Below are 13,274 nucleotides of genomic sequence, written 5' to 3' on the forward strand. Positions count from 1 at the left end.
ATCAAGGTGAGGTACAGACAATCTGTACGTGTACTACAAGATTATAGGGAAGAAACTCTCAGATCCACACTGCAAGAAAGGAAGACACATAGACAATATGAAAAAACAAGGGAGGAAAATGCCCCAAACAAACCAGAACTCTATAGTAACAGAACCCATGGACAGCAAAGTTGATGAAATGTTGGAGAAGAAGTTCAGAAGGTTCATAATTAAAATGATCTGTGAATTAAAGAATGACCTAAATGAGCAAATACAAGCTCCAACAATGAGATAAGAGAGCAAATACAGGTAGCAAAAAATTTGCTGATATGAAAAAACAAATAACCCAATCAATAAATGGGCCAAGGACATGAACAGACACTTCTCAGAAGATGATGTACAATCAATCAACAAACACATTAAAAAATTTTCATCATCACAAGCAATTAGAGAAATGCAAATCAAAACCACTCTAAGATTTCATCTCACTCCAGTCAGAATGGCAGCTATTACGCATACAAACAACAATAATTATTGGTGAGGATGTGGGGAAAAGGCACACTCCTACATTGCTGGTGGGACATCAAATTGGTGCAGCCAATATGGAAAGCAGTACGGAGATTTCTTAGAAAATTGGGAATGGAACCACCATTTGACCCAGCTATCCCTCTCCTAGGACTATACCCAAAGGACTTAAAAACAGCATACTACAGGGACACAGCCACATCAATGTTTTTAGCAGCATAATTCACAATAGCTAATTTGTGGAACCAACCTAGATGCCCTTCAGTAGATGAATGGATAAAACAAATGTGGCTTACACACACACACACACACACACACACACACACACACACACGAATATTACTCAGCAACAAAAGAGAATAAAATCATGGCATTTGCAGGTTAGAGAAGATAATGCTAAGTGGAGTTAGCCAATCCCAAAAATCAAATGCCAAATGTTTTCTTTGATATAAGGAAGCTGATTCATAGTGGGATAGGGAGGGGGAGCATAGGAGGAATACACCAACTCTAGATAGGGTAAAGGGGTGGGACCAAAAGAGAGGGGGCGTGGGGTAATTAATGACGGTTGAATGTGATGATCATTATTATCCAAAGTACATATATGAGGATACGAATTGGTGTGAATATACTATGTATTACAACAAGAGGTATGAAAAATTGAGCTCTATATGTATAATAAGAGTTGTAATGCATTCTGCTGTTATATATAAATTTTTAAAAATTTAAGAAAAAAAGAAGCAGTTTGAAACAAACTTCAAACCAAGTAAACAGAAGGCAAGCTGAAGTGGGGTTGTGGGCTCGTTCCAGTTTCACTCATGAGGTCTGTTGTTCCATCATGGTATTCCTCATGTAGGAGGTGTGTTCTTGGGGAACTTGACCATGCTAGACCAGGAACGTGGAGTTGGTCCATGCTTCTGGCTCATGAATGGCTCTTATTTTTTCTCTCCATTTAGGGCTGCAAAGTCGTTGGAGCAGCAGGGTCTGATGAAAAGATTGCCTATCTTAAAAAGGTTGGATTTGATGTTGCCTTTAACTACAAGACAGTAAAGTCTTTGGAAGAAACATTGAAAAAAGCGTCTCCTGATGGTTATGATTGCTATTTTGATAATGTAAGTGTAAACTGATTTAATATTTAACTTATTAATAAGGCATTATATAAAGGAATATACTAGTTTCTATATAGACTGTATGAAGAAAGTACCTGTGCCTCTTTTAAAAATAGCTTTATTGAGATATAATTCAATAATTCAAATATAATTCATTCATTTAAAATATAAAATTCTAGGCTTGGCATGTTGCTCAGTGGTGGAGCACTTGCCCAGCATATGTGAGGTCCCCCGTTCAAGCCCCACCACTACACACACACAAAAATTATAGAATTCAGCCATTTTTAATACAGTCACAAAATACAACCGTCATTACAGTTTTAGATAAGAAACACTCACCAGCTGTCACCCCTTTGTTTCCCCTTAGAAAGTGATCTTTTGGGACTGGCTTCTTTCACTTAGCAAAATATTTTCAAGTTTCATTTATATTGTAGCATTTATTAATAACTCTTTCCTTTTATGGCTGAATAATATTTCACTATATGGATCTACCACATTCATCAATCAATACACATATGATTTGTTTATAGTTTTTGGCTAACATGTATGAGATTGCTGTGAACATTCATGGACATGTTTTAGTGTGAACATGTTTTCATTTCTCTGGGGTATTCACCTATGAGTAGAACTGCTAGGTCACATGCTAGCTTCATGATGAACATTTTGAGAGACTGCCAGACTATTTCACAAAGTGGCTACACTATCTTCCATTTCCCCACCAGCAATCTGTGAGAGCTACATTTTCTCCATACCTTTACCAAAACTGGTCCATTATCTTATTATAACCATCTGTGTTTGAAGTGATATTTCATTGTGTTCTGATTTACATTTCCTCTATGGCTAATGATATTGAAGATCTTTTCCTCTACATTTGTGTATCTTCTTTGGAGAAATGTGTGTTCAAATACTTTGCCTGTCCAATCAGTGGATTATTTCAAGGGTTATAGGAGTTCTTTATGTATCTGGTTATAAATCTCTTATCAGATTCAGCTGATCACAGGAACATCAAACCATTGCTCTTAGAAGAAATACGTACCTATATGTACATTTCTCACATAAATTAAATTTCTCACATAAGTTAAATTTTAAAGATGCCTCTCCCTAGTAGCTTCTGTTTTCTTTTCTTTTTCTTTTTTTAAAAATATGTCTTAGTTGTTGATGGACCTTTATTTTATTCATTTATTTATATGTGGTGCTGAAATCGAACCTAGTGCCTCACACATGCTAGGCAAGTGCTCTACCACTGAACCACAACCCCAGCCCCAGCTTCTATTTTCTTTACAAAAGAGGTTCAGAAGTGTTAAGTAACTTGCCTTGGCTGCTGCACCTATTATTCCCAAAGTTGGCATTCATACCTTACCCAGCTCCCCCGAGAGCTTCTTGAACTACACTGCTATGCCCCCTTCCTTGAATCTCTATGCAAGAGTTGAACCTTCCTGGTTCAGCATCTACCAGGGACATCTGTGTCTTTTCCCCTGCTCTGTGCATGACTGCAAATGAGTTTTGATTTTGAAAGTTACAAATTTTAGGACATAGTGCACTTCATAAATATGGAATCCACTAATAATGAGGATCAACTGCATGTAGTTTGCAAATATTTTTCCCCATTCTGTGAGTTATCTTCATGGTCTAGATAGTATCCTTTAAAGCACAAAAGTTTGACATCTTGATGAAGTCTAATTTAAAATTGTTGTTGTTGTTGTTGTTTGAGCTTTTGGTGTCATGTCTAAGAAGGTTTTGCCTTACTCGGGGTCATCAAGATTTATTTCTGTGTTTTCTTCTATGAATCCCATAGTTTGAGTTCTTACATTCAGGTCAGTATTTTAAGTTAGTTTGTGCATGGTATAAGAAAGAGGTTCAATTTCATTCCTTTCCTAAAGAAGGGGGGAAAAAAGGATTCTTTTGACCTCCAATGAATTGTTTTGGCATTTATAGGAAATCAATTCATCATAAATGCAGGGTTTATTTTTGGTACTTCCAATTCAGTCCTACTGATCTTTATTTCTATTTTTCAAGCCATCTTGATTAATTTAGCTTTGCAGTAAGTTTTGAAATCAGAAAGTGTGAATCTTCAACTTTGTTCTTCCTATGTCTTTTGAGTATTTTTCCATACTTTTAGATTGTAGAGCAATAAGACTATTGGACTGATGAGGGAATCCCAATATTTAATACATTAAAATTCATTTTATTATAAGGTATATTTCTAGAGTCAAATAGAAATGTCCATTTCTAATGTCTTTTTCAATTGCAATTTTCTTCACTGTTGTGATAATTTAATGCACTTTGTTTCTGCTAAAACAATATGAAATAGCAATTGTGACTTAATGATTTCTCCTAATTCTAATGCTTAGATTATTTAAGGTGTGCTTTGTTTCTCCTATCTGTTTAGGTAGGTGGAGAGTTTTCAAACGTTGTCATACCCCAGATGAAGACTTTTGGAAGAATTGCCATCTGTGGGGCCATCTCCACATACAACCGGACTGGTCTGCCTCCCCCAGGTAATGAGTTCATGCCGTGATCACAGGCTAGGAAGCTTGGGGAGGCTTCATAGATATGGGAAGGTCATCAAAATGTGAGAATGACTTCCTGATATTATTGATGAAATTTAAGAACATAGCATTTATTAAAATAAAATATATGATTTCATATATTTTCTGCTAAATCAGCTTAGATTTACTTATTTATTTTGTAGCACTTGAAACCAAGGACACTTTACCAGTGAGATACACCCCAGCCCCTTTATTTCTCCCTCAGCTTGTTTTTTATTTTTTATTTTGAGACAGGGTCTTGCTAAGTTCTCACAGCTGGCCTCAGACTTTAAATCCTCCTACCTCGGCCTTCTAAGCAGCTGATTTTACAGGTGTGCACCACCACACCTGACTTATATTAGATTTCAATATGAAAAATTAACAGCGGGGGCGCTGGGGTTGTGGTTCAGCGGTAGAACACTAGCCTCACACGTTCGAGCGCCTGGGTTCGTTCCTCAGCACCACATAAAAATAACTAAATAAAAATAAAGGTATTGTGTCCAACTACAACTAAAAAATAAATATTTTTTTAAAAAAGAAAGAAAGAAAAATAACAGGATCCAAGAGCACAGAAGAAACACTTATAACAAGTTCTAGTTTTTTACCTATCACTTTCTGCCGATTTGTAAAAAGACAGCCATGATTTGACTTAGAACACTTTGGCTCTCCGTGGTATTAGATGACTAGGTGGTGGAGGTGTGCAGTGGTGGAGGGTGACTTGACACTGCTCAAGGGAAGGGTAGGCTATCGGTCCTATAGTCTCAGGCAGTGCTTCCCAGTAGCAAGACAGTTGGCCTGACCAGTCTGACAGTTGCATTTCCCTAGCAATGCTCCATTGTGTGTTTTGTTTCTCCACTGCCCTGCTGTGCCCGGCATCCCCCATTCTCCACTGTCTTGTACTGGTCTTCCCTCCCCCGCCACACTCACAAAGGTTCAACAGCAGTATCAACAGAAAACTGTATTCATCTTTCCCAGTCCTATGAAAGGTCTTGTATAGGCCTCATATCTCAGATGGGAAGATGAATGGCCAAGACAATTAGAGACTCCTTAAATCCTATTAGCAGCAGACATAAAACAGACTAGTCTTCTGAGCTCCTCATATAGCAAGCAACAAAATCCTTTCTGCTACAATGGTTCTGTGCTGTTATCAACATTACAGATTTACTGTGGTCCCCCAAAAAGGAGAAAAAACGAATAAAAATGAGTCTTCTAGACTACAATCAAGTTCTAGGCAACCATAAATGGTTCACTCATTCTATGATGGGCTTCACTAATGGGAATGAAGTTTTATAGTCTCACTAATTAATAACACAACTGCATGAAGAGGGTGGCTGAGAGTGGAAGGGGCAACTTACAGATTCTCTCTTGGGCTGTAAAAAAATAAGAGAAACTAGCTTCTCTAAGAAGGGAATTCCAGATTCACTTGGCAACTTTATTGTTAGGAACTTTTTTTTCACCTTTATTTTTCTAATCGATGAGCTAGAATCGTGAGAAATCATCTGCCTGCTAACTGAGCAGAGTTCTACGATGCTTTTGCTTAGACGCATCTAATTAGGTTTAAGTAACTTGAACTGGTCTTTTTAAAAAAAAATTATTTTTTAGTTGTAGTTGGACACAATACCTTTATTTTGTTTATTTTTATATGGTGCGGAGGATCGAACCCAGGGCCTCGCATATGCTAGGCAAACACTCTACCGATAAGCCACAATCCCAGCCCCTTGACCTGGTCTTTTTAGCAATTAGTCTTTGGAAGTTCAACTACTCAGGTAGATCTGGGAGATGTTAGCTGACTTTGTTCATTCTATTTTAACCAGCTGGGATTCTGCCTTGCCTCGGATCTGTAGAAATTCCAACATATTCCATTAGTAGAATAGCTCAGGGCCAAGTAATTATTTCCACCAAACCTTACTGCCACATTTGCTTTTTTTTTTAATTTTATTTTTTAGTATTTGGCGGACACAACATCTTTGTTTGTATGTGGTGCTGAGGATCGAACCCCGGCCGCACGCATGCCAGGCAAGCGCGCTACTGCTTGAGCCACATCCCCAGCCCCCACATTTGCTTTTTTTTTTTATCTCAAAAAATAAACTAGTTCCCATCAGGATGGACTAGGCCAGCAACAGTATTTCCAAGATTAAAAATATAGGAACTGGGGCTACAGCTCATTGATAGAGCACTAGCCTAGCAATGTGTGAGGCACTGGGTTCAATCTTAGCACCACATGAAAGTAAATAAAGACATTCTGTCCATCTACGACTACAAAAAAAAAAAAAAAATAGAAATTCAGGTTTCTGGGGCTGGGGTTTGTAACTCAGTGGTAGCACACTTGTCTGGCTCATGTGAGGTACTGGGTTCAATCCTCAGCAACACATAAAAATAAAGGTATTGTATTCATTTACAACTAAAAAAGAAAGAAAGAAATACAGGTTCCAATGTTTAACTCAAAAAGAAATATGGTTGATGTGGATCATCTGCAGAAGCATTCTTTCTGCCTCTAATTCAATTCTTTCTGGTTTTCATCCAATCTAGCATGTGGAAGTATTGCTCATCATGCATCAGTTTCTGTTGATTCAAAACAAAGCTCCATTTTTCTGCTGATGCTACTTTTCTCAAAGTAGTGAGTAGGGACCTTAGGCTTGCGTGACACCAACTATCTAGGGTGTTGAGGAAAGATTCTACCACTTGTCTCTCTCCATCTGACTTCTTAGAATTTGTAAGACTTTGCTCAGGTATCATTCTCTCAGTTTCTGGAAACAGGATTCCTGGGAAAATGAACCAAGCAACCAAAACAATCCTTTCTCTCTTACAGAAGAACGGTTCCTTCTTTACAGGCTGTAGGAGGACTTTGTGCTCTTTCTAGGCTAATGGTTCTCAAAGCGTGGACCCAGGACCAGCAGCTTAACTAGCTCCCGGGAATTTGTTAGAAATACAAATACTTGCCATGTGGGGTGTGCACGTCTGTAATCCCAGTGACCTTGAAGGCTGAGGCAGGAGCATTACAAGTTAGAGACCAGTCTCAGCAACTTAACGAGACCCTAAGCAACTCAGAGAAACCCTGTCTCAAAATAAAAAGGAGTAGAGATGTAGCCCAGTGGTTAAGTGCCCCTGGGTCCAACACCCCTTACAAAAGAAAGAAACACACTTTTGAAACACTCCAGATCTACAGTTCCAAACTATATTTCCCTCCTTCTCTCCCTCTCTCTCTATCTCTACCTCTATCTCCTATCCCTGTTTCCATCATCATTTATTTTTTTCCTGACCAATTTTCTTGGGTCTCTCTTTTCCTCACAAGAATACGTATGATTTTTATTGAGACGGTGGTATGATCTAGAATAGTCTCCTGATCTCAAGATTCTTAATGTAATCACATCTACAAAATCCTTTTTGCCACATAAAGTAATATATTCACAGGTTCTGGGGTTTTGGATATGGGAGTCTCTGGGGCCATTGTTCTACCTACTACAGAAGACATGTTGATAGTCAGCGGCCCCATGTATCAGAAAGGGGCAGAGAGAATGAAGGGGAAACAATGACAAGTGACTTTGATTGCTTGTGTTCCCACCCTGGAGAGCGACATGTAGACCCTATTGCTTAAATGTGCCCTCCTCTTTCAGGCCCACCCCCAGAAACTGTTATCTATCAACAACTCCGCATGGAAGGGTTCATCGTCACCCGCTGGCAAGGAGATGTCCGCCAGAAGGCTCTGAAAGACTTGATGACATGGACCTCTGAGGTAAGGGAATCCAGAGCCACCCACTTCCATTGTACGCTGGATTCCATTGGCTTTTTGCCACTCAAGACCATCCATCTAGCAATTGGTCCCTTTCTCTGTTGCACTACTTGTTACTTCCTGTCTTTTGGATCATTGTTTTTCAAATACAAACCTTGCTTTTCCCATCCTGAAAAATCTGAAACAACCCTCTTTAAATTTTATTTCTCCTGCAAATACAGGTTCATGTCACTGTTTCCCCCTTTGATAACAAAATACCTACCTGCAAGTGTTGTCTACCCTCATGCAGACATCTCCTTTCCTTCCATTGTCACTTGAACCCACATATCAGGCTTTTGCTTGGCCACAATTCCACCAAAATTACTTTCATCAAGGTCGTTGATGTCCCTCACCCCGGGAGATCCAGCAGCCGATTCTTAGCATTGCTTGGCAATGGCCAAGATTTGACAGTGATCTCTCTCATTGATGTGCTTTCTTTCCTGGCTTCCCTTATCTCTGATTTTTCCCCCACTGATTAGTCTTCCTCAGATTTCTCTTCTAGCTCCTACTTTCTAGATTAATAATATTAATAATAATTAATGTCCAGGGCATGGTCACTGGGTCTCTTTCCCTCTTACCCACACTCTGTCTATCCCTTAGTTAGCTCATCCAGGCTTGTGGTTTTAAATACAGACAGTATGCTGACAGCCCCCAAATTTCTATCTCCATCCTGATTTCTCCTGTGAAGTCCAAACTGGTATATCCAGCTGCTCAACTGCTGTACCTGGATGCCTAGTAACATCTCCAAGTTACCATGTCAAAAACGAAGTTTTAATCTTTCCTACTAGACCTGCTCCACATTCAGACTTTACCACCTCAATTATGGCACTTCTACCTTCCTGGTTGCTCCATCCTAAAACCTTGAAATCATCTTTGATTTCTTTCTTTCTCTCATACCCATATCTATAATCTGTCAGTAGATTCTGGTGGCCCAGTCTTCAAAAGATGTGCAGAATTTGACCACTTCTTCCACGTCCTCCGCTACCACCCTGGTGCAGACTACCACCCTGTCTAACCTGGATGTTTGAAACAGCCCCTAGCTGATCTCCCACTTTTGCATCCCTATCGGTAATTCTCAACACAGCAGCTAGAGTAATCTTTTTTTTTTTTTTAATATTTATTTATTTTTTAGTTTTCGGTGGACACAAATCTTTATTTTATTTGTATGTGGTGCTGAGGATCGAACCCAGTACCTCGCGCATGCCAGGCGAACGCACTACCGCTTGAGCCATATCCCCAGCCCTAGAGTAATCTTTTAAAGCATAAATCAGATTATGATTCTTATGCTCAAAACCCTGCAAGGTTCCCCCTTTCACTTAGAGTAAATCCAAAGTGCTTGTAATAACCTACAAGGCTGTACACAGTTGGCTCCTGATGCCTCTCTAGTTTCATTTCTTAGTGTTCGCCCCCTTGCTCGCTCTCCCAACTCCTCCCCCATCCTCCATAACTGCTTGCTTAATTTTCTCCTCTCCTTTGTATCTTTTCTAAATGGTCCCCTGTGGATGAGGCAATTTTTAAATTAAAGAAAAAAAAACTTTAATTGACATATAATATTACACATTTAGGAGGTATAGTCTAGTATTCCAATACATATATGCAGTACATAAGGATTATATCAGGGTAACTGGGATATCCAGTACATCAAACATTTATCATTTCTTTGACTGGAACATTCAAAATCTTTTCTGGTAGCTATTTTGAAATATACAATTAATTGTAGTGAATCATAATATGCTATAGAACATTAGAATGAATAAGCCAACTTTGAAAATGATCTTATGGGGGTGGCAAAAATGACAATAGCAGCTATAATGAAAAAGGATGAAGACTAGAAATGGCTATCAACAGAAGAATAGATGAATCAAATTGTAGAAAATACATACAACGTGATACTGTCCTTTCATAAAAAGAACGGACATGCAATAACTTGATTGAATCTATTATAAAATCCAGACAAGAAACACTGTATTATCTCCTTTACATGAACATTAAGTGGTAAAAATCAGAACCCTAGTTGCCCATGGAAATGGAAATTAACCAGAAGAGAACACAAAGGAACTTTCCTGGACGATGGAAATGGTCTATGTTGTGAATGTTGTACATTTATAAAACACAGCTAAGTGCAACATCTGGCCATTTCACCATTTATTAATGTTATATCAGTGAATGTGTACGTTAGAATGACCTTAAGTTCCAACCTCCATTTTTTCTAATACTCCTTATCATATCATCCACAGAAATCATCACAGTTTAATAAATACTATAATTCACTCCCTGATTTATATGTATTGCCTATCTCCCTTCCAAGAGACTACAGTCTCCACAAGGAAGAGCAGTGTTCATGCATTTTGTCTCCTGGTGTATCCCCAGCACCCAGAACAGCATCTAAGTCAACGTGGGCACTAACAGGGAAACGGATGTAGGCGTTAGACACATGTTGTTTGAACGAATAAATGTTAGAGGGGCATATCCATGGGCCATGGCTCTCCAGGTCCTGGATTGGAAAAAGCCTTTTTACTGCCATGCCTTTCGATCCAGAGGAAAAAAGCTACTCCCTTTGTCTTGTGCTGTGACCCTTTTCCCAGCTTACCATGTGGAGTTTGAATCAACAGAAATCAGAAGGACCAAGATGCATTATTCTAGTGTTAGAGAGGAAAAGTGATACAATGCTTCCTAATTCCTGGCCTGCGATCATTTCCTGGTTCAAAGAAATAGATTGCTCCTCTGGCAGCCACTGGAGCTTGTTGATCTTCCCAGTCTCACACCTGGAGTGCTGGGTGGGGTTCTCTCCAGAGGGCTAAGAGCCAAATCATTTTCAGGTTTCCAGTGTGCAGCTTCTTTATCCTTGTTGGTGAAATTGAATCTAGTTCCTCTGTGGTCACAGTTGACAACAAGAAACCACTGTGCTGGTGTCCCTGATGCTTCCTTCCAACAGAGTGAAACTGATGATATTTGCATTTTAAGTTATTTAATGGGCCAGCTTAATTTCTTTTTAATCCTCCCCCACTTTTATTTGTGGTGCTGGGGATTGAACCCAGGGCCTTGTGCATGCGAGACAAGCACTCTACCAACTGAGGTATATCCCCAGCCCCTCATCTTCTATTTTTAAAAATATACTTTTTATTTTAGAACATACTTTTTATTTTAGATTCATAGAAAATAATAGGAAGATAGTAGAGAGAGCTCTCATATGCCCTGTATCCTATACCTTAATTTCCCCCATTACTAACATTTTACATCAATATGTATATTAATTTTCTAGGACTACCATAACAAAATACCACAGACTGAGTGGCTTAAACAACAAAAATGTATTTTCTCATAGTCCTGTGGCTGGAAATCTGAGACCAATGTGTCAGCAAGATTGTTTCTTCAGAGGCCTCTCCCTGCAACCTCACATAAGTCTGTGTGTATCTGTGTCCTAATGACTTATGACACCGGTCCTCTTGGGTTAGGGCCTACCCATATGACCTCAATATATCTTAATTACTTCTTTAAAGACCCTATTTTCTAAGAGTCACATTCTTAGGTATTGGGGATTAGGACTTCAACAGAGAATTTGGGGCAGGGGCCACAACTCAGTCCATCAGTTCGTAACAGTATTCATTCTTCATTTTTAATCTTTAAACTGGATTCTAGCTTTCCATCCTATCCAGCTTCTCTGTCTCCTTTAAGAGCAGGACTGACCTTGGGCTTTCAAGTCAGGGGTTCAGATTCTAGCTTCCCAACACTCGAATGACTCTGACCTCGCTTTCCTATGTACATATAGGAATATACCACAGTGAACCTCACCATTATGTATATCTACAAGGCATTAATTTTTAAAAAAACTATAAGTAGGGGCTGGGGATGTGGCTCAAGTGGTAGCGCGCTCGCCTGGCATGCGTGTGGCCCGGGTTCGATCTTCAGCACCACATACCAACAAAGATGTTGTGTCCGCCAAGAACTAAAAAATAAATATTAAAAATTCTCTCTCTCTCTCTCTCTCTCTCTCTCTCTCTCTCTCTCTCCTCTCTCACTCTCTCTTAAAAAAAAAACTATAAGTAAATACAAAGAGTAGAGGGAAGGAAATGGGGAGGGAGGAGGGTAGGGAAAGGGGAAGTATTGACAAATTCTATTCCATCCTCTTATAATTATGTCAAAATGAATCGTAATCTTATGTATAACTAAAAAGAACCAATCAAAAAATTCCAGCTTCCTTACTTTCTTAGTGACGTCAAGCAAATACTTCTGTCCATAAATTCATAAAGGTGCTTAGCCATCAGTACAATACATTAGGGGGAAATGGTTCAAGTCACTCAGACCTCTACCTAAGATCCCTTTCTAAAAAAATCTTGAAAATTGGGGCTGGGGATGTGGCTCAAGCGGTAGCGCGCTCGCCTGGCATGCGTGCGGCCCGGGTTCGATCCTCAGCACCACATACCAACAAAGATGTTGTGTCCGCCGAGAACTAAAAAAAATAAATAATTATTTAAAAAAAAAAAATCTTGAAAATATAAATTAGTTCCACTTAGTAGACTATGTGCCTTGTACTAGAAGAAGAAATTAAAAAACCCCTTCACTAACACTCCTAAATAATGTTAAGCACAAATTGAATGAGCCTGGTCTTAAAGAGGAGACAAATGATTGGACTGCCGTGGTGTTTACATTTCCTGAATAGGCCCCGCCTCAGCAAGGGCCAAACAAAGGTGATGAATCTGCATCCTCTGGCCACTGGAGGTGACTAGGACAGTAGGACCTGACAAGGGTGCTCCTGTCTTCATCTACTTCCTCCTCTCCTGAGATCATGACGTTATTAAACTTTTCTAAACAATCTACATAGAGAATGCTTAATATTGCCTGTGACATTGCTCCTGTTGTTACACTGATGACCCTGACTTCTAAATGCTTCTTTGGTGTACTTTTGTCACCTCTTGTGCATACCAGGTAGGTGGATCTTGTCCCAAATTGACTTTAAGTTCACAGAAAACAGGGCCTCCATTTCATTTCTTCCAGGTCCCCATGATATACCTGATAAAGTTCTTGTGAGGATGAGAGTATCATTTGCTTCAGAAACCAACATACTACATTTGTTGTTTTGATACAGGGTAAAATCCAGTATCATGAACACATTATTGAAGGATTCGACAACATGCCATCTGCATTTATGGGATTGCTGAAAGGAGAGAATTTGGGGAAATCCGTAGTGAAAGCATGAGAGAAAAATGACACAGGAGCCACCACTGGACAATTTAAATGATTAGTTTTTCACCATTCAGTAAAAATTAGCCTTAACTATCTAAATTACCTTAATTGTCTAAAAATTAGCCTTGATTGTCTAAGAATAACTAATCACTTTGACCTACCTAATAAAATGCATTTAAATGA

At 39.1% G+C, this 13,274-nt stretch overlaps 1 protein-coding gene across 3 annotated transcripts in view; it reads left to right on the forward strand.

Moving 5' to 3' along the window:
• Positions 1-13,274, forward strand: part of PTGR1 (prostaglandin reductase 1) — a 35,467-nt gene extending 22,193 nt beyond the window's left edge. For all 3 annotated transcript variants that reach the window (XM_081282462.1, XM_081282461.1, XM_081282463.1), the window contains 4 exons: positions 1,458-1,613; positions 4,000-4,108; positions 7,753-7,871; positions 12,994-13,274. In XM_081282462.1, coding sequence (XP_081138588.1) covers positions 1,458-1,613; positions 4,000-4,108; positions 7,753-7,871; positions 12,994-13,104 — 495 coding nt within the window. In that variant the 3' untranslated portion in view covers positions 13,105-13,274. The remainder of the gene's footprint in view (positions 1-1,457; positions 1,614-3,999; positions 4,109-7,752; positions 7,872-12,993) is intronic.

Source organism: Spermophilus citellus, assembly GCF_964194105.1.
Source record: "Spermophilus citellus genome assembly, chromosome: 2".
Classification (NCBI taxonomy): Eukaryota; Metazoa; Chordata; class Mammalia; order Rodentia; family Sciuridae; genus Spermophilus; species Spermophilus citellus.